General features: G+C 39.0%; 1 protein-coding gene across 11 annotated transcripts in view; it reads left to right on the top strand.

Moving 5' to 3' along the window:
- ARHGEF3 (Rho guanine nucleotide exchange factor 3) overlaps window positions 1–25,000 on the top strand; it is a 126,827-nt gene that overhangs the window by 79,074 nt on the left and 22,753 nt on the right. The window contains exon 1 of one of the 11 annotated variants that reach the window (XM_035558381.2): window positions 15,587–16,328. The exons of 9 other annotated variants lie outside the window; for them this stretch is intronic. In XM_035558381.2, the coding sequence (XP_035414274.1) occupies window positions 16,233–16,328 (96 nt within the window). In that variant the 5' untranslated portion in view covers window positions 15,587–16,232. Of the gene's footprint in view, window positions 1–15,586; window positions 16,329–25,000 lie in introns of those variants that run through there. One more of the 11 variants, XR_007708705.1, reaches the window with a different exon arrangement.

Genomic DNA, 25,000 nt, shown 5'->3' with positions numbered 1-25,000 from the left:
ATTGTCATGAAACAATTAGGCTCAGGAAAAATGCCTTTCTTCTGCCTTTCTTGCTATTAAGTTTAGAGGCAAAAATGTTAGCAGTTGGACTTTATAATCTATTTGTTCTATTTTGCCTTTCTATTTGAGTTCACAGATAGCCTAGTATATATGTAGATACTGTACATGTGGTAAAGCTGTCAAATACTAAGTAATTTCACATTAAATCAATATATATTTTTCTTACTGTAAGTATAAAAAAGATTATTTAAATGATATCCAATATTGTAACTGTTTATTAATGCAGGTTCTTTCAGGTAGAGCATTTAAGTTACGTGATTTATTTTTGTTTAATGGAAAAATAAGACCAATAAAGTAGGATGCTACCTGCATCTTGGGTCAAAAATGGAGTTAGATGCATAACTGGCAGGTCTTGTCTAAATTCTCAGGAATTTATGATGATACATCTTGGGAAAAATGTTATTTATTTCTTTATTATAGCTTCCAAAGTAATCCCTTTAGTAGCAAATAGCATAGCTATACTCTGGTTCTTACTGTCATTATCTGTCTTTAACAGTCTTTATTTACATTAGTAGAAAACATAACTAGTGTCAACATTTTAATAATTTTTCTACCATTAGTTAAGCAATGATACATCTCTTGCTAGATGTATTTGCTCACATTTATCATTTCTTGTGTTCTTTAAAATAACTTCCTCTCTGTGGTGCTCGCTCTTTTAAGTAGGCTAAAAAGCTACAGATGAGAGATGCGGATGAGGGCATCTTAAAAAAAAAAAAAAAAAAAAAAAAAAAAGTTCTCAACATTAAGCAGACCACAAAGGTTTAAATATACAAATGCTGGATGGATTTACTGGTAAACCTCATCTTCCAGTTTCCTCTTAGTGACCTTAGTTTAAGAAGCAAAGAATTGATGCATTCAGCAGTGTTTGGATTTTTCTTTTAATCTGGTGCTTGAGGTTATGCCAAAATGCAAAGCTATGTGTAAGTGAGAAAGGAAGGATTGGTAGATCCTGTACCTTTGTACAGCAGTAGTTCGTCTGGTATCTGCAGGTAGTCGCACAGGTAATGAAGCAAAGCTATATTTTATTATTGCTTGCATAACTTCCCAGTTCTTAAAAGTAACTTGAAAGAAGAGAGTTAAAATTTCCCATTGGGTAAAGAAATAGGAAACAGAAGTGGGAAGAAATCATCATTAATAGCAACACAATCCTTTAACAGGAGAAAGATCAGTCAGAAAAGCCAAAATTTTATAGCTCTTCCATGTGGCATTTTCTATGTGGAACAACTAGGTCTTTTCTTGGGGACTGTCAAGGTAATGAAGGAACCATTTATTGTTCTCAGTTTACTGTCATTGCCTAATAGAGAAAGGAGATTGAGCCAGCAAAGCTTGCACCAATGATTTTGGAGTGGCATCACCTGAAAATACTTGTATGACTTCTTCCCTGTTGATGAGGGAATTGAGTGCCCCCTCAGTAAGTTTGCAGCTGACACCAGGTTGGGCAGTTCTGTTATCTGCTGAGGGCAGGAGGGCTCTGCAGGGAGGTCTGGACTGGCTGGTCTGATGGGTCGCATCCAGTAGCGTGACATTCAACAGGGCTGAATGCCGGGTGCTGCACTTGAGTCGTTGCAACCACTTGCAGCATTATAGGCTTGGGGAAGAGTGTCTAGAAAGTTGCCCAGCAGAAAAGGACCTGGGGGTGCTGGTTGACACCTGGCTGAATTTGAGCCAGCAGTGTGTCTGGCTGGCCAAGAAGGCCAATGGCACCCTGGTCTGTATCAGAACTGGTGTGGCCAGCTGGGCTGGGGAAGTGCTCATCCCCCTGTGGTTGGCACTGGTGAGGCCACATCTTGAGTTCTGTGTTTGGTTTTGGGCTCCTTGCTACAAGCAGGACATGGGGATTCTGGAACGTGCTCAGAGAAGAGCAAGAAAGTTGGTGAAGGGACTAGAAAACAGGACACATGAGGAGCAGCTGAGGGAACGGGATTTGATCAGTATGGAGAAAAGGAGGCTGAGGGGAGACCTCATTGCTCTCTGCAATTGTGAGAAAGGAGGTTGTGGCAGGGAGGGTGTTGGTCTCCTTTCTCAGATGACAAGTGACAGGACGTGAGGCAACAGCCTCAAGTTGCACCAGGGGAGGCTTAGATTGGATAGCGGGAAGAATTTTTTCATGGATATGGTTGTTAGGTATTTGACCAGGCTGCCTAGGGAGGTGGTGGAGTCCTCATCCCTGGAGGTATTCAAGAGATATGTGGGCACAGACTTGGCTCTATTAGGCTGGTCTTAAGGGTCTTTTCCAACCTAAATGGTTTTATGATTCTATAACATGGCAAAACTGAATCAACGACAACTCTGTGAAACTCCAAATCGGTGCAAGTTCCACTATAAGCAGCAATCACTGGCACACGAGTTCTGATAGCTGTTTCTGTGATATAGCTATAAATTTACAGAAGTAATTTGCACTAATCTTTTTTAAATGTATATCATTTGTGAAGGAATTCTCCACTGCTTTGCAGTAGATATTCAGAAGTGTATACTTAAGAGTTCCCAGATAGAGAGGCATAAAGATGCAGGCCATGCTGGGAGAACAGGAGCCATTTGGATGCTGTTTGTGATGGACATGTCATTAAGCTGCTGATAAGGTAAATCTTCCACTGTTTGATTTTTTAGGAACAAAAAAACACTCAAGCATCTGGAACAAAAAACTCAAAACCAGGAATGCCCAAATTCTAATATTTATTCCAGATATTACTTTTATCCTGAACTCATCGTTTTTTACTTGGTTTGAAATTATCCTTGCCCGAAGTAGGAGACATGCTTTACTGCTTTATAGGAATAATATAAGAAGTTTGTAGAGAACGTGGAAGAGGAAAATGGTTTTTGGAAATAGTGTTTGTTCACTTTGTCTAGAAAAGAAGCTTAATTCAAGAGAAACAATCTAAAAGATACAGCAGAAGTTCTCTGATATCTATTGAATTAAGATGAGGAAAAAAAGGAAGGAAAGAAAAAGGGATGCCTTGCATTGAGACTCTTTCCAGGATACTAGAAATATTCTTATAAGATCTGCTGTTATTTAAAACAAAAATAAATGGAAGAAAATGCTGCAAAACCATTTTTTTTTTGTCTGTACTCCAAGATTGTTCTTTAAAATACAGCAGTCAAATATCTTGCCTCACCCACAGAAAGGTGGCTCATGCTGAATGCTAATTGTTGATCAGGCAGAAGGGTTACAGCAATGACATTCCTGTCAGGGGTCGATGTGTATACAGGGCTGGCTGGATTCCTGCCCTGGCTGTCCGGCTGGATCAGGAGTGAGATGCTGATGCTGTGTTCTGACAGCTTCCAGCTGAGACTGCTTGTAGCAGCCCCGTGAATCTGGCTTTAGATAGGTTATTTAAAATAATTCTAAGACCAAAATGACTAAAAATGTCAAAGACTGATAAATGTCTTTATGAGGCTGGGTAACTATTCTTACTGTACCTGTTTGTTCAAGTAATAGCTTAGCAGCTGATTGAGAGACCCAAATGGTACAAATAACTACTGCAGGCATTGCTTACGTTTGTTAGGTTTGCACTTGGCTTTACTGTTTTACCTTGCTACTTTTTGTAGCAGTAAAGGAGTATTGAAAAAGCAGCAGTTTTTTTTTTTTCTATACTGCTTGCCATGTTTAATTTCATGCTGCATTCAAGTTTGTGCCAGTTCCACTTCATTAATTAATTCCAGGCTGCCAATTACAGGTGGCAGCTGAAATATGAACCTATTCTGTGTTGACGCGTCCCCTGCCCCCAGTCAGGTGTGATATGCCAAAGCCATACATGACTAAGTTGAACAGGAAGAAGTAACACTTTTAGATTTAATTAAGACAAGCTGTCTTTAAAGTTTTTTCCCCCACCCCCCTCATCCTCTAGTTATTTCCTGATATATTTTTGGGGCCAACTTTAGCAAGTTTAGGAAGGAACAGGTTTAAAAAACAGATGCGTGCTTACTGAAATGCACCATTAAAAATTTCCACCTAGTTTCACAAACAAGGCATAATCCTCATCCTGTAAGAACTGAATACAGTAGAAAAAAAACTGTAGTCATAAATATTCAGAATTGCTTCACATATGGACACAAACACTTAACAAAATGCTTGTAGCAGAATCTCAACTGCAACTATATTATTTCCGAGGAGCTTCTTTTGCATTTGCTTTTTTTTTTTTACACTAGAGTCACTGGTGAATACTGTAGGTGGTTTTTCTTTCTTTTGTTTTTTTTTTTTTTCCTTCCCCTCAATACCAAATGAACTGTTCAATTACTTTGGCTAGTAGCGATCTCTAAATACCAGAAATGGGTCAGGAAAGGTTCATTAGAGCTTAAGACTTTCTGCTTTCTCTTTTTGCTAGGAATATTTATTTCCCTCTGTAGTAATTTATTCATTGGGTTTCTTTTATTACCATTATTTCTGGAAAATTGGCAATATCACACTCAAAACTTCTTTCTAATAGTCTGGGTATAAATGTAAAAATTGACCTAAGTGTGATGTATTGATTGCATTGCACCTTCCCGAGGGCTCTTGGATACGGCAGTTCTGATTGAAATGTGAGATGAGAGACTAATTGAGAGCATTGTAGCTCAAATGTTGCAGCTGCTGAGAGAGAGTGTGATTAGAAGAGAGAGGCAATGATTAGAAACCAAACAAAACAAAATAAAACAAAACCACAAACAAAACAAAAAAACAACAGCCCACCATCTAGTCATTAAGACTACTTGGAACTACTGTAAAACCTGTTGAATCTTAGGGAAATACTGGAATCATAATTGCCTTCAATATATATATAGCAGATTTCTAATATACAGCAAAGGAAACCAGTAGAGTAGGTAGCAGTTGTGAAACAAGTGTACTGTTATAAGGCATGAGACTAGAAGCACATCTACTGCCTGGTTACTGTATCTTTCCCATATGTGCAAGTAATATCAGACAGGTGATTTAGTTTCATAGAGATTAGGGAGACTGCTCATGTTCAGAAAGGTCTTTGTAGCTTCTTATTTCAGCTGTTTGGCTTCTTCCTGTGATGTGGTCAATATATCCTGCAGCGACACATTTTAATGCACATCTGCTGTTAGATAGCACGAACTAAAAGAAATGTAACTTCCTGACCCAACGAAATTGATAGATTCTTACTGTGGTAAAGCTCCAATCATTTGGGGAGGATAGATATGCTTTATTTTAATACAAAGACCAGATTTAGAGGAAGCAATTACAAACAGAAGCAGGTAGTCTAAATGTTTGTGCAAAAACAACCCCATCAAATTCCAGAGAACCATATCTAATAACATACCTGCTCTTCTATTCCAGATATGAAGTGCATTCCGATCTTTATTGTAGAGCTATACTTTTATGAAGCTGTTCTTTCAGCCTTTCAGTGTTGATGCATCAATGCAATGGCTGGACATTTCATATGACTTAAGCATTTAGGTGTTTTTGTTGAGGATTTTCATTGTAAGTGCCTTAGGTCACCTTGAGTACTCAGTCTGTGCTCTCCTCTCCTTGCTCGAAGGAAGAATGGAGCAGAGAATTCAAGGAGGGTTCATAGAGCACCCTGAGAACACCTGTACCAGACACTGTGCTTGAAATAGGACAGCAGGATTAGTAGTTCTTCTCCTACTTCATTGCAATAAGTTGGCATTGCAGCACTCTGTTTGCTCTTGCTATTTCTCCTAATTGTTTGGCATTTCATTTATACATTTCATTATTAAACTATCATACCTGGGATAAGGAAAATATGAGGGCAATGAAATTATATCATGTTTCTAATCAAAAATTATCATTGGAAATAAAAATAAAGGCCTGGTATCCCTCAGCCTGGAAAAAAAAAATATATATATATATATATATATATTCTGTTTGGTTTTACCCCTCCAGTACCTTTTACTTCCCTATAATTCTTTCAGCTTTTATATGCAACACAATATTTTTGCTTCATTTTTCATTACCATTTCTGGATGATTACAAGTTGTATTTTTTCCCCTCTTCTTGTGCAATGTTTATTATTATTATTATTACTTCTAACAGGAATTTAGCTTAAGTCAATAAGATGACCTCTGTTGATATTCTGATATTCTAATTTAGAGATATTCATATTCTGGTATCAATATCTCTACCTCAGTTTAAGTTGCTTCTACTCAAATTACCTTAAATTGTATCAATGCAGTGTTTTTCTGATATGGGTGAACTATCTCCTGCTTGGAGCTCTGGGAATATATTTCCTTGGATTTCAGTGTGGGCAGGGTTTCTTTTCATGGTTTGCCCCTCTCCTGTCCCTCTCTTTAGGTCTTAAAATACATAACAAAATCAAAATATTTTTTTCTCTTGTCTGGACATAAATACATATATATATTTTTATTGTCCTTTAAGGTAACAAGACCCAAAAAAGAGTTGTTGTTTAAGTGCTTGCAAGCTATTACAACTACAGCAAATTATGTTACTGAAAAATGCTGCATGGTCTTGTTCTATTCTGTAGTAGTCTGGAACTCGTACATGATGGCATAGTAACTTCCTCCTACAATATCTTATTTCAAGATCACATGCAGCTCTACTTAGACTGCTGCTTTCGTATAAGACCGAAGACTGAGGTTTTGTAAAAAGAATGTCTCTGGGAACTCTGCTGTGCTCAGTGCTCTGTATTGTTTGCTAGTGTGATATTCTTAAGGCATAGCCTTCAAAACAAAATTTTCTACCCATCTATTACTTGTTATCTATTACTACACATAAAATTCAGATGCAAGAATTCATCTAATGCCACAATACCATCTCTTCTAAAATTATTTTGCTGTGTTCTTTAATGGAAATGGCATCGTACTCAACACAAAGGAAGTGGGTCTTTTTATCTGCCCTATGTCTAATCTTACACTTTATTTCTACACGTCATTGGTTTCTGGACTTTGCTTTTTACAAAGCTAAAATTCTCCTTCAGGATTCTCCTATGTTGCATTCTGATTATTGCAACAATATTTTTCCTGGCTTTAACAAAAACAGTTTTGCATTCCACATATACAGGCAAATGTTACTGCAAAAGTCATTTTCCTAGGTGGTCACTTTGATCATCCTATGCTTCTCTTTGCATTGCTCTAGTGACTTCTGTTTTGCATCAAACAGAAACTAAAAAGGCTTTTGAAAGGTCAGGTAAATGATTTATCCCAATCCCACAAATCGTTCTGTCACTGAAGTGGGTCACTCTTGCTCCTCTCTTGGCTAGGATGCCAGCTCACATCCTTAGCTTGCTATCACTATCAGTGGTGGTTGGAATTACTTTCAATATCGCTTTCCATTTTTAATTATTGACTCTTACTGCTATATCAGGGGCTGAGTTAATTACAGTGGTCAGGGGCCTGTCCAAAACTCACAGCTATTGGCAAGTGGCGCACCTCACGGCGGCTCATGGCTGCAGGTTGGGTAGTGGAGGTCACTTAAAAGTAGAATGCACTTGATCTTTTGCCAGATGGCACTTTGGGAATAACAAGTTGACCAGAGGGGAGATAGCCTTCAGAAATTATAAACAGAGTTCTGGAGCTAAGGATGAAGTATTCAGTGTAACTATTTGTCTTATTTCTGTGTTTCAACTGAGAGTATTTATAGTAACTTTTGATCAGTGCAGATGACTTCATCATATTTTCCCTTGGGAAGATAGCACTTTGCCACCTTAAGAAAAGCCTTGTTGTAACCCAAAGTAAAACATGCCTGAAAATGGCTTCTTCACTCCCTGATTCTTCATTAAGGGCTATGAACAAAGAAGTTCTGTAGTGGCCTGAGTTGTTGGTGTCTGAGATGTTATGCCCTATTTCAAGTATCTTTTAAATACGAGTCACATTGTTGCTAACACCGCATCATGGCCAAGGCCATGCAGCTTTGCAGCAGTTGGTGCTGACAGTAGGCTGCTTCCATCCTTTGCTGATGCATTATCAGGTTTGCAAGGACGCTTCTTTTTGAAGTTATGCCATAGTTTTGCTCCCCCCTCATACAGAGAGGATGAGGGTGAGAGATGTTTTGTGCGTGTGTTCATCTTTTATTGTTTTATTTTTTGTATATTGAGTCATAGCAGATGAAAATGGAACATTTTAGAAATGATCAATGGACACCAGTAGTAGAACACACATTTTGGGTAGTCACTGTGATAATTGGAATGGTAAGGCATTGTGTGAAACTCTTCAGGACCAAGTGTGGAGGTTTTCTCTACTGAATTGTCATGGAGTATTACACTGTGGCAGATGGCAGGTTCAAGATTGCTCTATTGTAGTTATCAGGCTGTTTGTAAAGCACTTGATAGTCTCCCTGTTTTGCTTGACCAACATAATTCTTTCCCTTGGATGTCTTATAATCTGTATCAAAGAATTATAAGTTGCTTAACTTTCAGTCTAAAAATGTTGCTAGCATCTCCTTGGCTATGATCTAGAAAAGGGTACGTCATGCTCAGGAGAACATGAAGTCAGCCTTACGGCTGGTCTTTGAAAGTTGTATTCAAGAAACACAGATGTTCTCTTAATTTCATGGTACACAAATTGGCAAAAATAACTGAGTAGAAGATGAGTAACCATGCACAGTTGTTATGGAAAATTAGTAGGTGGGTCTGTTTAAAAAATATGAAAAAAGAAAAAAGCTTCTGATCCAAAACTTTGGTCCAAAAATAGAAACACTGACAATAGTGGTTGGGTATGACTTCATGAAACAACGTAAGCTGAGCTAATAGTTCACTGCTATTAGGAGGAGAAAAATTAGCTTTTTCCCTGTCCTGTCCCCACTGGCATCTGTGCACTTTCCCTCTGTTCGCCTTTAGTGGCGTTCTGGTGCTTTTCTCATGGCACAGGAACCCATGCTTGCTAAATCAACAGCAAAGAAACCTGGCAAACAAAAGTCAGTGTTTCTTGTTGCTGCAAGTCACTAGTTGTTAATTAATCTCATTCATGCTGTAAAATCATGTCCGTTGTCAGCACTTTCAGAGTTTGCATCTTGAGTACTGCCATTCCCAAAACAAAAACGTATTCCAAAGTCATGGAAATCAAAATCTTTATGAAGATGGCTAACTCAGATAACTTCTGAGGAATGGGGAGAATCATACTAATATGTCAGTGTGGCAAAGCGTGTGTCAAACTGAATGGTACAATTGGGTTTAATGTTTGTGCTCCTAGACAAGTAAATGGATAGGAGAGGAGGACTTAAAAGGGTCTTATGTTTTGCTGCCTTTATTTCTGACCTGGAGGTCATGAATACGTGAAAGCTCTTCTGATTTTTTTTTCCAATTGTTATATAATTTGGTCTAATATACTGTATTAACCCCAGACTTTGCTTTACATCTTGCAGTTGGAGGGACATAGTAAGTGGCATTTGGCCAGTATTACATGTGAAATCAATTAGAGCGGGGAAAATTGCTGTTATTCTTAATAGCTAATACTTTCTTCATTTTCTTCTTGTCCATATCTAAAGTACACAAACACACATACAGAGAAACATTAGAAAATGCTTTCTTCCCTGAAGATAAATACTGAGTTATTTATATAATATAAATGTTGTTGTAATAAAATTTAATGAAGAAAGCAAAAAAGACCACTACTCTGATGTCTTGATAAATACTTTGTATTAGGGACAATGGTGTCCTTTGAAGAAATTTTTTACTTAATTCTCCAGTCAGCAGGGTGCTCTGGAGAGAAATTTCAGCTCCCCCAGTGCCTGTAATTTAAACAAAATATTAAAATTACGTTTAATCCCATTTAAACACCATAAAAGTGGTTCCCAGTAATTTCTTCCTTGTATAATGCCTCTTTTGTTGTAAAATTTCAGGAAAGGACACTTCCACTCAGGGCCACTTCTACAGAACTTGACTGGCTCTTTAAAAATTCCCACTGACAGCCAGTGTGATCTTTTCCATCTCCTCCCTTGCTCTCCCAAGGGCAGTGTAGGAAGACGAGCTCAACCAAGTGCCTCCTTACAAGTGTAACTCACAAAGGGTCATTTTATCCAGCCTCGCCACACCCTCTGCGTTCCCTCCGGAGGGCCCGCGTGGTTAGGAATTAGTTTGTGCTTTGGGTGTGGTAGCGGGGTGGAGAGGCATGAGTGAGTCCTTCCTCGTTGTCTCGGTGGGCCATCGTCAGCCTTGAGCTGCAGGAGGCAGGCACCCTAACAGTCTGGGATATGAAACCGAGGCAGCTTTAAAAATGACTTACCATCTTCCTAGGGAAAAATTCTGTTTCCATGAAGTTTTGTTTCAGTGCAAATGCAATTGTTAGAAGGCATCCTTTAACTGCGCAATGCTTTCTGTAGTAAGCAAATTACATGAAGTTAGTGGGGGGAAAGAACAAACCAAAAAAAACCAAAAACAAAGAAAAAACAAAAACAAAAACTCTCAAAATTGGCAGATCTTCATGTTCATCTCCCAGTGCCGAATTGATCTGTATTAATAAGAAAAAGCTCCAACAATGTATGCATGTTTTACTTCGAAAGCCTGTGGATGGCTGACCAAACGTGTGTTTATACAACAATGCATCCATGATGTTCAGTATGAGAATCATGTCTCTCTATTCATCAGTTCCACATGAATGTACTTAAACATAAAGGTGGTACTTTTTCAAAGTAGCAATCACCCACCATGGAGGACAATGAAGACTCCTATTTTTCATTTCATTTGACAAAACTCAGGGGGAATAGTTCAGGACCTCTTGGCTGCAAATCCCAAAGCAGAAGCCACAATAACAGTGAGGAAACATAAGTATTTAACTTCTTCCTCCTCTTGTTATTCCATAAGCTGCACAAATAAGGGTCATATGAAAGATAATCTTCAAACGGAGAGTCTAGACAGAATAGAAATTTGGGCTTCAATTTTGTAATGTCAGATGTTCCCCTGAGACATGTTTCTTTGTTCTGCGTTGATCTTTGCAGGATTAAGTCTCTACCTGGAAAAATTACATCTGTGTTTTTTGAGAGGACATTTTTAATGGTAATCATTTATCCTGTAATCATATTTTTATTGGAATTTCTTAGAACCAATGTGTTTAATCAAGTGGTCTCTTTCTAGTATTTATTACCTAGTAAATTGTTGCTCTCACTGCTGTGTGTACAATCTGTATTTGCAATGAGGAAGTTGCAGTTTCAGGAATAGCTGTGCAACTGCCTGATAAGTACCCTTTATCTTGCAGTTTATATGCTTTCTAACTACTACATCACAGTTGTTCGAGCTCCTAAGCAGAGTTAAACCCATGATGTTCGGTGAAAATGACTACTTAAAAAAAATTGCCTTTTTTTTTTCCTGGGTGTTTTTTTTTTCCTGTGCGTGGTTGTTTGTTGTTTTGTTTCTGAAAGATTCCTAATGATCACTCTGAAGTTATATTAGAGTACATTGAAGAGAGGCTTCAGAAACGTTCAGTAAGTGCAGAACTGTGTGTGCAGCATTAGCCTGGCTTACTTTCACTGGTCGTTTTATGGAATAGTAACTTTTATCTGAATATTGTTAGTGAAATTTTACCTCTTGTAAGCAGCGGCTTTTTCTTTTTTGTTTTGTTTTGGTTTTTGGTGAAAACACATACTAATGGTGGGTGCACATATGAGAGATAGCCATACTCAAAGAATATTCCATGGAGTGCAAGCTACTGAGATTTCTTTTCTTGAAATGTGCATACAGTATTTCACTTAATTCAGGCTTTTACGGTGGGTAAAACTTTCAGAAACAATACAAGCCAAGTAGTCTGCACACTTAGCCAAAATTGTGTTGAGATGATAGCCCTCTGCAACAGACTTTATATTAAATCTCTTACTCCCACCATAAGCCTGGAGTAACATAGCAAGAAAGCTGAGCTGCTATGTTTAGGATGACTCAGAGACTACTGGGTACTTCATATTCATACAGAAATTAATCTGTTTTGAAAACAAAACAATGAACTGTTTATTGTTCTTTATTAAAAACAAAACAAAACACAAACAACACTAAGAGTTGAGAATATAGTGTATCTGAAGATGATAGTGATAATAGTTTTTCTTTTTCAAAGCATTATACCTTTGATTAAATTTTTGTCTTGTTACTTAGACCTGCTGGGAACTTGTCACAGAGCTGCGTTCTTGGTGAAATGTATGTCTAGGTGCATAATGTATATTTCAAAATCATCCAAAATGGGTGAAAAAAGCTCCCACAAATATGAACCACGGGAGAAATACAGTTAGTAGTGTTTCTCTTCTAGCATTGATAGTTGTAATTAAAAAAAAAAAAAAAAGAAATAGAATTAATTGTTGCAACTAAGGCTAGGCTATTTTTTAGGCTTGACAGTCAAATGCAGACCAAAAAAAAAGAGCAGATGGTTGTGTTAAGTTGGGTGAGGGAAGAAAAGCAGAGACAGATAGACAGGCATTGAGTCTTTTACTTATTGGAATATGAACATTTTATCAAAAATTGATTGCATTTATCTAATCTTTTTTTAACAGCTCGTCAAAACAGATTTTGACTTTTAATAGGGAAAGCAGTCATATTAGCATATCAGGAGGAAGACGGTAATTGAGATCTGGGTGTAGACATCTCAAAATATTTCTGTTTAATTACAGATTCTGCATTTCTGCCCAAAGGCAGTTGGAATGTGTTGGCAAAGATCATGTTGAAAGAAACTTAAACAAGACAACAAAAACACCAACCCTGAACTTTAAACAATCTATTTGTGTGTTTTCTTCTGTGTTCAGCTTTCATTAATGATTTTCTGTTCCACTGAACTCCTTAAAGCCCATGACTTCCATGGTTAAAGATGCTTTGCTCCATTTGGATTTTCCTTATATAAATGTTTAGATTAGATTAAATATTTTAGTTACATTTGCTGCTGCTTAGCAGCATGGCTTCTTAACCATTGGCTTAACCATTGGCTTCTTAACCAATGGCTTCTTAACCATTATCTAGAAGGAACTGGTATTTTTTTTTTTCTCTTTTGCCATTGTATTTTGGATCATTTGTGTTCTAAAACTTAAATGTTTCAAAGGACTTTGTCATACAGACAGATGCTTTTGCAATAGTTGCTTCAATATTTGGTTTTGAATGTATGGGCAAGCTGGTTAAAAGCATTGGTGTGAACCAGACGATCACAAAACAACCTCACCAGTGAACTTTAGTCCTGAACCAGGTCAACAGTGGTGGGTACCTTACTTGAGCAGGGATTACCAGAATTACCAAACAGCTTGGTTCCTAAGTAATAAATATTATATATATGTATATTATATATATATATATATATCGGAAAACAAACAATCTCACAAGCCTGTTCTGGACATTCTGTGAGAGAATTTTTTGAAATTGCACTATTGTTTAATTCCAATCAGATAATATGATACTTATAAAGTTAGGTGCATCAATGTACCAATGAATCCAAATTTCAGTTCTAAAACAGTATTTATGCTCTTCTAGCAGAGTAGACAAACATGCAAAGTCTCTAATGAATCCTATTTTAGATGTTTACAGAAGCTATAGTCTTTTAGGTGTAAGTTACTCTGAAATTTATCAGTACTGCTTATTTCTAGCAGTTAAAGAATCATATTCCTCTTAAAATAGTCTTTTCTCTTGTTTCTCGAGAATGCTTAGTTAAGCTGAAGTGCACATGCCTGATTAATTGGAAAAAAGGCAGAATTTTTCTCTGCACTTCCTTTTATATACTTATAAACTCAAGTTCATTGAGTCTCCAAACCAGTACACTCTTGTCCTGTGTGAAGTACTCTTTATGCTGTGAAGCATGTTACAGGACTAACATGGTTCGAGGGCATGCCCTGAAGGCGCTTTTCCTCATCTAAGTGAAGCTGATTTTTAAAATGGTTTTAGCATACGCATACATAAACAAACATACACAGCTGGTATTTGAAATCAAGGCTTCTTGGGCTTCAATGATTAGACAGCAGCTGCAGTGTTCTCAGGATGTTCTGACCATTTTAACCTGTGTGTATGTATTGGTGTTTTGATGTGCTTGAAATGTAAGGAGAAACTGTCCACCAGTAGCAGATTGTGTACAAAAGAGGTATGTCCTCTGAACATCATACCAAAGAGTTGCAAAAAAGAACGTACATTCATATGAATGAAATAGCTGTGTGTAGCTTCAGAAACGTTCAACTGAGACAAGTAATCCTCTGGAAAAAAAAAAGATTTATTTTCATATCTTATGAAAAATGGAGAGTAAGGGGTCCACAGCAATGATCGGTCTAGCCTAATAGCAAATCTCTAGTGGAGGTCAACAGTGGATTGCTGGGGAGGAGTACAAAACGGAAAGAGCCTGTCATGGTGTTTCCCGAAATATTGTTCCAGTAGCCCGAAACTTGTGTCTGAGAAACTTTCTTAGCAGCAGTGTCTTGTAGCAAATATTTCCATTGTGTATAACTTGAAAATTGTACGTAACATGAAGAATTAGTTCCACTTTTCTCTCTAAATCTGCCACCATGCAGTTTAATGTGATGGTCCTCTTTTTCTGTAGTTGAATGCAGTGGAAAACCATTCTCTATTTTTCTGTCTCTCATGGTTTTGTACATCTCTATCACATCTGTCCTGATTTCTCTTCCTGTCTGAAATGTCCTGTCTGCTTGCTGTTCTCTATGTGAAAGCTGTTCAATGTCTCATGTCAACACTTGTGCTTCCATTGAACCTTGGCCAGTCCTCCTGTGGCCCTTTGGAGATGGGGAGAGCAGCACAGCCCGTATCACTCCAAAGGTTCAAATTTTACTTCTTCTAAAAAACAAAACAAAACAACAAAAAAAATGTACTGGTACTTTTTCTTCTAGCTTTTTCTCCAGGAACTGGGGGCTTGGGAGACTGGTGTGTGTTGTGGATTGGTTTTGGTTTTTGTTTGTTTTTATGAGCAGATGACTACAAAATAGGCAGCAGGAGACCATCTCAGCTACTGTGACTGCTGTTGAACGGGCCTGGGAGAACAAGTGTATGAGACATTGTATGTTTGGGGTGTTGGTGAAGTCAAAGGAACTACCCAAATGAGGACTAAGTCTCCCATTTGAATAAGCTTATTCTAAAGGCATCACTATCTGATTAATAACCTTTAGCAAAACAAATGCTTGTGAATCAACATCCATCCAACCTGCCTTTAAAAATTTTAAAAATAGCATTAGTTCTGTCAGGCTCTGTAAAGTTATTCTTGGTTGTGCTGCTTCCCTTTGCCTGAAACTATCCTTCCCTGCTGCCCCTATCCAGCTTCCTACTCAGTTTCCTTTTCCTTGTCTCCTATATTCTCTTTCTGTCTGATCAGTCCCCTACTGCAGACAAGGCCCCTGCTACTCCCTCTCTCTTTTCAGGAAAGTTTAGCTACCTTTGTCCGAAGGTAGACACCAGCCCCTCTGCCTGGCTGTCCTGGCCCAGCAGTGCACCCTGTGCTATGCCCATCGGAGGTGTTTTTCCACTCTCTCAGCTCGTTACAATGAGGGGTGCGGGCAGGGGAGCTCTTGGACTAAACAATAGCAACAGCAGTGTAACTTTAAAAAACGCAAGAAACAAACTCCTGCTTGCCAGACAGGAAGAAGTAACAATATGGGTGAACAAAATACCCAGAGAGTGAGCAATGCTGAATGTTGTGGCAGCATAGCATGATGCAGCACTCCCTCTCTGGTGGGCTGGAGCACTTGTATACAGGATGCAGATGCCACTGACATCCATAGGAATGGAAATGGTGTTTGGGCCTTGGCTGCTGTGCTCTTTGGGACTGCTGGTGATGGATGGCCATGAAACCCGGCATTTGCCAGGTGCTTAGGCAGCCCGACAGCCCAACCAAAAGGCAATAACTGAACGGTGTTGACCCTCTGAGAAGCAAGCATAAAGGCGGGGTGAAATTCTCCTCTTGTGGTACGCGTTGAGAAGGGCTGCGTGGGAACCAAACTTCCACACCGGGCCCCCCAGACGAGTCCCCTCGCGGCCAGCCCCCGCTCCCCGCCTTTCCCCTGAGGCGGCGGCGTCGACACCGCCCCGCGGGGCGGGGCTGCTGCGGGGCCGCGCTGTGAGGCCGCCTCCAGCCTCCTCCGGCTGCCTTCAGCCTACTGCCGACGCCTCCAGCCGTTCCTTGCCCGCAGCCGCGCACTCCCCGGCGGCCCCTCGGAGCGCGGGGCGGACGCAGGCCTTGCGCTTGGAGCCCCCGGCGGGACGCTGCTGCTGCTGCTGCCGGGCGCCCGGGAGGCTCGGCTCGGCTCCGTCCTCACGGCTCGCTCTCGGAGCGGATCAGCTGTGACACCCGAAACTGACGCTCTCGCCGCCGCGATGGTGGCCAAGGATTACCCTTTTTACCTTACGGTCAAGAGGGCGAATTGTGCCTTGGACGTGCAGGCAGCGAGCGGACCAGCTAAAGAGACGGAGGTAGCTCAGTTACGGGTGGCGGGTCACAACTTTGTTCCTTTGCAGCTCTGTGGTGCTCGGGGAGAAGTGATGCGCTTGGAAAAGGGGCTTCTGGGCATAGATCCCTGGTCTGTTTGGGCATCCCGTAGTGCTTTCCTTGGTGATGAACTTCTTTTTGGAATAAAGGAACGAGGAATCTTGTCATCTGGCGTTTTAAGGAATTAATCTTTGAAGTGGTTAATGAAATGTCTGTTTTAGATATGTAGTTTAATGTTATTTATATTTATTTTATTCTAGTGCTAAGCATTCCTTACTAATCGTTAAACTGATGCAGGAGCCAGTTAAGTGCTTTGCTGACAGTGGAGGCAGTCTGGAAGACGGTGCCTTGAAGCTCCATGTCACTCTCTTGTCCTCATCAGTGCTAAAACAAGAAATTAATGTGATAGCGCAGTTAACTGAAAGCTGCCAGGTCAGCAGATTGACTACTGTCTTTCTTAAAATGGATGAAATCTTTTAATGTGACATTAAGGAATAAGATTTTTAACCAAAACTCAACTTACTCGTTTGCAAAACTCTCGTAAATGGTGGAAACTTTCAAGGAGTGGGGTTTGTTAAAGACTTGAATATTTGATACTTTAGGTTAGTGTTTAGTCTGCTCTGTGTAGTTCTGTGGAAAGCAAAGTGACCTCAAGGAGGCTGTTCAGCTGTGCTGGAGAAAAGATTAAGCTTCTTTCTGAAAGTTTTTATCATTTCAAGTGTATAGATTCTTTATTAGTCTTCTTTACTGAGTAACTTGAAGACAAATTACTAAATTGTATGCATTTAATCCAACTACATAAAAGTTTAATTACTTCTAGCAGTTGAAGGTAACATGAGCCAAGTGTCCCTGTTTAAACTTAAGGACTAAGAAGAAGATTCTGCCCTCTTGCTTTTTGGTGTACTTGTGCATAAAGGGTTTTAATTACTGCAGTTAACAAACCTGAAATTTTGTCAACTGTGTTTTTGAAAGCTAACATCCTGAATATGTGTGTGTGCTTATACATAAAGCGCGTGTTGTTAATCACTGAATAGTTCATTTAAGGGTACTGGTTTTACTGGTAATAACATCTAAGAAATATGCATTTAGTCTTTTAGTGCATGAAGATTTTAATTTTTTGTGTGTGTGTGAATTAATAGAATTGGCAAATCTGAAGAGTTCAAGCATTATTCTGCTACACTTAGGAAGGGCAGTTTAATTATATTCAAATTTCAAAGAAAAAGTCTCAGTGAAATTGTAGAGCATGAGGAAGTCTCTAATAACGGATGTGATCAATCAGAATTACAGTGCAAACACTGACTTGGATTTATAATCTTTAATTTTGTATCTTATATAATTAAGAAAATTCACCTTGTGCTTTCAGGCTGATTTCTGAGAGTAGGATGGACCGCTATTTCTTCCAAAAAATAAACATTTAAGCATTCTTCTGTTTGTTTCCATCTGCCACTCAAAAATTTTGGCAAAGGAAGCAGAAAAAAACACACTTTGGGAAAGGCATTGTTAGGGTAGACATATGCAGCCTGATTCTTAAAAATCTATCAATATGGGGAAAAATCCCCATTTCTTCTCCAGATCAAATGTTAAGCTGTTTCTCCACCCTTTAGTAATTAAAACAAAGCTATTGAGCTCCTTCTACCACGATTTTGTGTTACTACACCAGAAAGCTAGTTTGCTGTGTGTGGGTTCTGAACTTTTGGCTTGGTGAACCTTTTGAAAACTATTTTAATTATTGATATGGGAAGTTGCTTGATTTACTTACCTAATGTTCATAGATTTTGTCATATGTGGAACAGAACAGATTTTCTGGTGTGTGGCTGTTGTTTTTTGGTTTTAAGCCAAAATTTGTGATTATTAAATATTTCCTCTGAAATTCAGCAAAAATCTTGAGTATATACTTAATTTAACCCCACTGATTTCAACTGAGACTAGCAAAAAATGTGTATCCTTATCAGTACTGTTGAAATTTCTCCATGTTTCAGGTGGAAGTCTTTGGGTAGCCAGCTGAAGCTTACTGACAATAGATTATTTTTTCCTTATTCTCTGACTTCAAGTGCAGAGCAGCAGTAGAAAACCACTGCTGTTTCTGAGGAACAAGTCAGTGGCACAAAAGAGAACAGAGGTTTCCTGCTTACGGTTCGTTCTGTAAGCCACACTTGAACTTCTTCAGCATAAATCTGGTAGAAGTAGCACAGTCACGAAACAATGACTAATAAAATGTCCAAAATGTATGTGAATAGTTCAGACCTGGAACATGAGAAAAGGTACCTATGGTCAAAGTACAACTGTCACAGTTCTTTCTAAATACAATTTAAGGGTAGCAAAACACTGCAGTGTCTGAAGAATGAATTAATATAGGACATAGTGCAAGGCCTTTGCCTACATCATTGCATGCCCCACGTAAAATATTGTAGTACAGTTCTAAGTGTAAATGGTACAGAGGTGTTGGGCTCTTTCTGGCTTTTTTGTAAGACAGAAATAGAGATAATCAGCAAAACTGCTTGCTTCAAGGTATTAAACAAACGCCCAAACACCCACATTCTTTCCTGTAATGTACTAAGTGCTATGCTTCACTTGCTATAGCAAGCTTATCAGCCCCTCTAAAGGAAACTGAAAAAAATGTGTGACTAGAATATATGGAGCTATTTTTAGTCTGACAAGTTTGACAAAAACTGAAGTGTATTTAATAGCATGAGGTATTTAGCAGTACCTATAAGATTGCATGACACACTTAGCCTCCACATCTCCCTCTGAAATAGAAATGTTAGAAGATGAGACTTGCGCACAGCGTGGCACACAAACAACTATTGCTTCCAGGTTAGTGGGATGAAGAACAGAAGGGCTACAGGTAAGCTGCTGTTGTTCATTGTTAATAGAAGGCCCAAGACAGGTCTCTCCCTCTCTCTCCCTCTCTCTCCCTCTCTCTCCCTCTCTCTCCCTCTCTCTCCCTCTCTCTCCCTCTCTCTCCTTTTTTTTTCCTTTTTTTTCCTTTTTTTTCCTCTATTTTTTTTAATAGCTGCTGTAAGAGACTCTTTACCATGCTGAATATTGCAACTATTTTCTTCTGGTACTGGATAATAGAGTACTAATGATTTGGATTATTAAATATACCAACTGTAGTTCAACAAGATGAAATTAGTACCAAGTATATGGTAAAAATGTATAGTTATAATAACTGTAAAAATACATAGTTATAATTACTGAAGGTTCTAATAGCTATTTCTCTTGCACACGTTAATATGACAAAGTTTCTTTATGCAGGCACAACCCAAAGAGGCCTGTGATGTAGGTATGTTGTGAACATAGGAAGCATGAGTAGAGCCTGCTTTGCAATCTTCCCTTGATGCTCTGGGAAGCTTATTTTATCATGTTCCATGAAAGAGGTTTAAGTGACTATAGCTGATTATTCCATTTCTGTTTGGGTCTGCCTAAAGAAGTGGGAGCAGAGATGACCCACTAAGGCTAAAAGATTCACAGACAGGAAAATCTAGCATTAAGTGCTTAAATTCCCACTTAGTCCTTGCTCAGGGATGTAAGATCTTCTGGAAGGCTGACTTTTGGTTCTTCAATGAAAATGCAAATCAGTAGAAATATATTCCTGTGCTCTACACTGTCAAATGCAATGATTACTACTTTATCAATAGTTTTATCGTCCATATAAAAATAATTAGTAATAGTTAAAAATCATTAGCTATAGTTTTTAACAGCTGACTCTGTGACCCAAGGATTTAACTGCACAGAAACAAACTTGGTATGCTGATGTTGACCAAAAGGATTAATTATTACAGGTAATTTTGATTAAGAGCATCATAAGATCCGAGGCATTTTTTACCAAGGTTAACTTCCTGTAATTAAATTATACTTTTTGTTTTAATAAGCAAGTGCAAATACAAATCAATTTATCTGTCTTTGGTTAAAAAACAATAGGAAAAACAAAGTAAAAAAAAAAAAAAAAAGACCAAAGTGTTAATTTGAAGAGAAGTCTGTTGTGACCATCAGTGTTTGGCATGTTGCATTTCCTTTTTTATCCTTTTTGATCTTAAAAGTTATGTGGTATTTGCCTCGGTAAACAACAAAACCTTTTACTTAGCAAAGGTAAACAAAATGAACAAAGCAAAGTGCCTGGTCCTGGGATCGCTGTAGAAGTTAGTGTATCTCATGAATTAATCCTCTTTTATGTATTTAGGTATTTTAAATCTGTAGTAGTATTCTGTTTTACTGTTTTTTACTGTTTCCATTTAACCTTTCTTGATCACAAGAAATCCAGCTATAGAAGTTGGGAGAAGTCTTTGAGATACTCAACTTTTCCTTCTCAAAATTCTTAAGCTCACCTTTTTTTATATGTAAAAATGTTTACGCGGTTAACATACTTCTTTAAGTTCTGGAAAAAAATAGTTGTTGTGAAACACTATGTTTGTTTGGAATTGTGTAGTTTATGAATGGAAAGATCAGTCTGGTTAAGATGAAATTTAACGTCCCCAATAGGGCCATGAAAGTTTTTGAGCATCTTTAGCAACATCAAAGTCAATGGGGCGTGTGGTTAAGGACAGAAAAAGTGCAGCTCGAGGGAAGCAGAGGAAGTTCAAGAGCTGTTCAAGATGTACTTTCAGTATTTTGACAAGGAGCTCCCTCAAAAATGCCCTCCTTAACGCATAATAAATCTCATATCCCTTGAGGCTTGTCTGTATTTAGCAGATGGACTTCCATGATTGGAATTCATTTTCTCATTTAAACACAAATGTTTTTCATAACCACAAACAAGGGGAGGAGACAGCTGTGCTTAGCTATCCAAGTGCTGCTAAATATCCTTGCTAGAAAATACTCTTCATTCTTCAAGCTCCAGGTGTAAGAATTGCACAGTTTTGTGTCAATAGAAAGGAGCAGATGGAGATTCAGGAGTAAAATGAGGTAGGTGTTTCTCAGATGTTTAACAACTGAGTATTTTGCACTATTTTTAGCCATTCCAAAAGTGTTTTCTTCCTCACGCTTTTTAAATTTTCCACTCCATGCCCTCTTCCCCCTCAAAAAACACACAAACAAAACAAAACAAACCCAAGAAACTAAACAAACAAATTGACTTGAAGTCCCGGGAACAAAGACATAAATTCCTCAGGGCAAGGATGTTTTCCTGCCTCTCTGTGCAGGATCTAACATAATGCCTAGGCTTAGGCTGTAAAAACTACCACAATGGCACAGGATTCCTGTGTGTCTCCAGGACGTTCTGGTTCATCCAGTGTCTGCTTACGTCTCCTACACTGCAGAAATGGTAGCCTTAGGAATTAGGGCCCTTTGCAACCCATCTTTTGGTATTTCCTAGTATCCTCAATATACTGCTGTCCAGGAGAAGCTCTAGGCTGCCTTGGGCTCAGGACCATGTTTAACTCAGGCAGGGGAGTGCAGGAAGGGTAAACCCACTCTGCTGAGTGGCATTTTGCAGCAAGCACCTTGCTGGTGTGCTGCCATGCAGGAACCTACCGTGCCATGTCTGCTCGTTCATTGGCAGCCCAGCTTCAGATCCAGTTTCTTCCAGCAGGGAAATGGTCTAGGGTAGTCTGCACAAGCAGCTTTAAATGAGAGGAAATTCAGAATTTAATCAACTCTATGCTAGTTGTCTGGGTTTTTCGGCATTTCTGTTACTTGTGTTAATTCACCTCAGTGTGAGGTTTTTCTGTCAATTTGCTGTCATTTCCTAACTGCTGGTAGACATCGATTTCTGGATATTTCAGACAAATGAATTATCAGTCAAGAGAGCTGGACACAACTTGTCCCTGTGCTGCTGGTGCTGCAGTGCTTCTGTCTGGCATATGGCAGAGGCAGTGAGGTGGTGCCGGCTGGGGGCAGCCTGTTCGCGGGACTGCGCCGATGTCTGATGAAGCACGTGGTGCCATACCCTGATGCACATTTCAGCTCGCTTTCTTCAACTGAGAGTGCTTTACCACTTCTCTGCATGGCTTTTCCTTCTACCCCAAGTATCATTTCATGACCTCTTCTTTATAACACTGATTAAAACAAAACGTCTCTGGATTTTGCTTTATTTGATGGCTGCTTTTGTGGAGACCAGCCGAGGAGGAATAACAAACCTTTTCCTGCTCCCATCAGAGAGTGCAGGTGGTGGAGCCTTGTGGATTTGGAAGAAACATTAGAAGTTTTACCACTGATATACAAGATTTATTGGCAGATCAAGTTGCAGATATGTATCATTTACTTAACTTGCTTAATAACCTTTTGTGATGCCGGTGTTGTACTAGTGTGATGCCTTTCCCAGGTTTTAGGATGGTTTTTTGTGGGTGATTATAGCTCAGCGTTGCACAAAGGTAGCTGTACTTAGAGCTACTGGAGAGTTGCCTGCTTCGTTATTCTTGACCACACTAATTTTTGGAGAGCTGTACGTGAACATACATTCACAGCTCTAGAAGCCTGGATGTTTGAGGATTTCCTGACCGGAGTATTTCTAACATACTATTAAATATGAAAGAAAGGCAAATTTTCTGTGGTTTCGTGCATTAAAAAAGATGGTCTCTGTTAGCTTCAATAACCACTGAGAATGTTATTCTAGTTTTAGATTTGCCTCTCTCTGAACGGACAAAAAGCCCGAATTGCATGGCATGCTTTATTTTTTAGGCTGTTTGCTGTAGTAAGAGGCTGTTGTAATGTGGGTTGCTTTTTCTTTTTTAACCTTTTTGCTTGCATCTTTTTTTTTTTTTTAATCCTGCTGAAGTTTAAATATTGATAACATCCTGTGGAACAGAGCTTGAAAGTGTGTGCGTGGAGGTGTGTTTTTTAAATTAAACTCCAAGTTTTGGGAGCATTTATTAGAACTGTTTAATCTTAGGCCAATTTAACTAGTAGCAGACTAATAAAAATAATAATGTTGGGCTTCCTGCCATGACGAATGTTGACTTACCCTTATAAAGTTGGCTAAAAACTAATAACCTTTAAGGTATAGAAGTATAGGAGTTTAGCCAGTAATATGAAGTCTGAAACAGAGTGCTTCTGTTTCAGGTTGCTGGCACTGCTTGTGAGTTATGTCTGAAACAAAAGTTACTGGGCTGTTTCACTTTACAGAGTTGTCCAATTATGACACCATTAACTCCTTTGAGACTAATTTCTAATAAAATGTTTGCAGTAATGAGTGCTCCGAAACACAGAATTAATGCCTTGGATACCTGTCTGTCTAGGTTCACGAATAGAAAGTGTATTAAAAGGCGAAAACATCCCCAGCATATCTTTGGGATAATGTCAAGAAAGGTAGCAAACCCAAGTCAAGGACTCCTGCTGTAAGGAGTTACCTGAGAATTTGTTGGTTCTGGCAGTCCTTGAACTCCAGTAACATCGGCACTTATAAGCTGTTTTGAATGAGCGTTGCCAATATCAGCTGTTTTTTTGGGGGGGTGAAGGGAAGGCTAGTTTGCCTTTGAAGGTAAAAGGAGCAAGTCCTTATGTTCTGAAACGCTGAGTTTCCGTGCAAGGTTTCACTTAGCCCTTGTTTTCTGGGTTGACTTACAAATCTCTGTAGATCCCCTTTGTTGAGTGTATTTGTTTTTAATTACAATCAGAAAAATCAACACAAAGTGATGGCAGCACTGCTGCCCGTGGGCTGAGGACGGAGTATAATGACCCCTGAGGGAAATGTTTTCCCTTGTTTGTCCAATTCAGCAGCAGCTCTCTGACATGCAGACTGTTGTTGAAGTCGCTGATGAGGGATGGGAGAGTCAGGTGGAAAAACAATCATACTAGCAGTGAACATGCATTTGCTTTTACCGTTCGCTGGGAGGAAATCAGGGGCTAGCTGCTCGGGAGCACGGAGTGAAGGAATTTTGGAATGAGGTACTGCAGCAGGTGAAGACCTATTGTATGGCACCTAGACTACAGCTGCGTGCTCTGCATTATGTGTTATCCAGGTCATTGGTTCGGCTGTCCTGCGGACAATGTAAAGGGAATCTGGGCTACTTCTTTTTGTTGCCTTTCCTTCTGTTTGTTAGAAAATGAAAATCAATCTTGTGCTGGAGTCATTTAACCATCAAAGTGTAATAATTAAGCTGTGGGTGGCCTTGTTGAATGACAATGTATAGAAAACTAATCGATATTATTAAATATATTTAACTCACTCTGACAGGAAGGCACTTACTGTGAACTTTGGGAAAATTCCATTCTTTACATGTGCTGCTGAAAGAGTCACTTACTTTGTGGACGAAGAGCATGAGAAATGCTAGTTTCTTCCCCTGAATTCCCCCTCTAAAAGCTTTTCCTATCTTTGCAGTGGGTTAGGATACAACACAGCCAGTTGTTATGTGCTGGTTTCACTGATTAAGAAACAATAACATCAGCTTTATAAACATGAACAACTATAAATAGCTGTCAGTACATTGCAACTGATGTAAGTACCTAATTGTTCAAAGGATCTTGTGTTTTAACATGCTACTGTGGATATTGAATGTTTAACCTGCCCCTCTAACAGGTGGTGTATGCAAAGCCTGGGACTTTGCAGTGATAAGCTGTGTGTTAGAGCCAGAAGTAATGATACAAAAGTTCTTTCTTTGCTAAGATGATGTTGTTTTGAAATTACCACGTTACAGTTTTAGAAAGAAGCACTTCATTCAGCTACACGTGGAAAAAAGACTTAAATTGTACTGAGGAGGGAGTTGGCAGAAGTTACTCA

The sequence above is a fragment of the Cygnus atratus genome, chromosome 10 (genome assembly GCF_013377495.2).
Source record: "Cygnus atratus isolate AKBS03 ecotype Queensland, Australia chromosome 10, CAtr_DNAZoo_HiC_assembly, whole genome shotgun sequence".
In the NCBI taxonomy this organism is placed as follows: Eukaryota; Metazoa; Chordata; class Aves; order Anseriformes; family Anatidae; genus Cygnus; species Cygnus atratus.
This window is presented reverse-complemented; position numbering and strand designations above follow the sequence as displayed.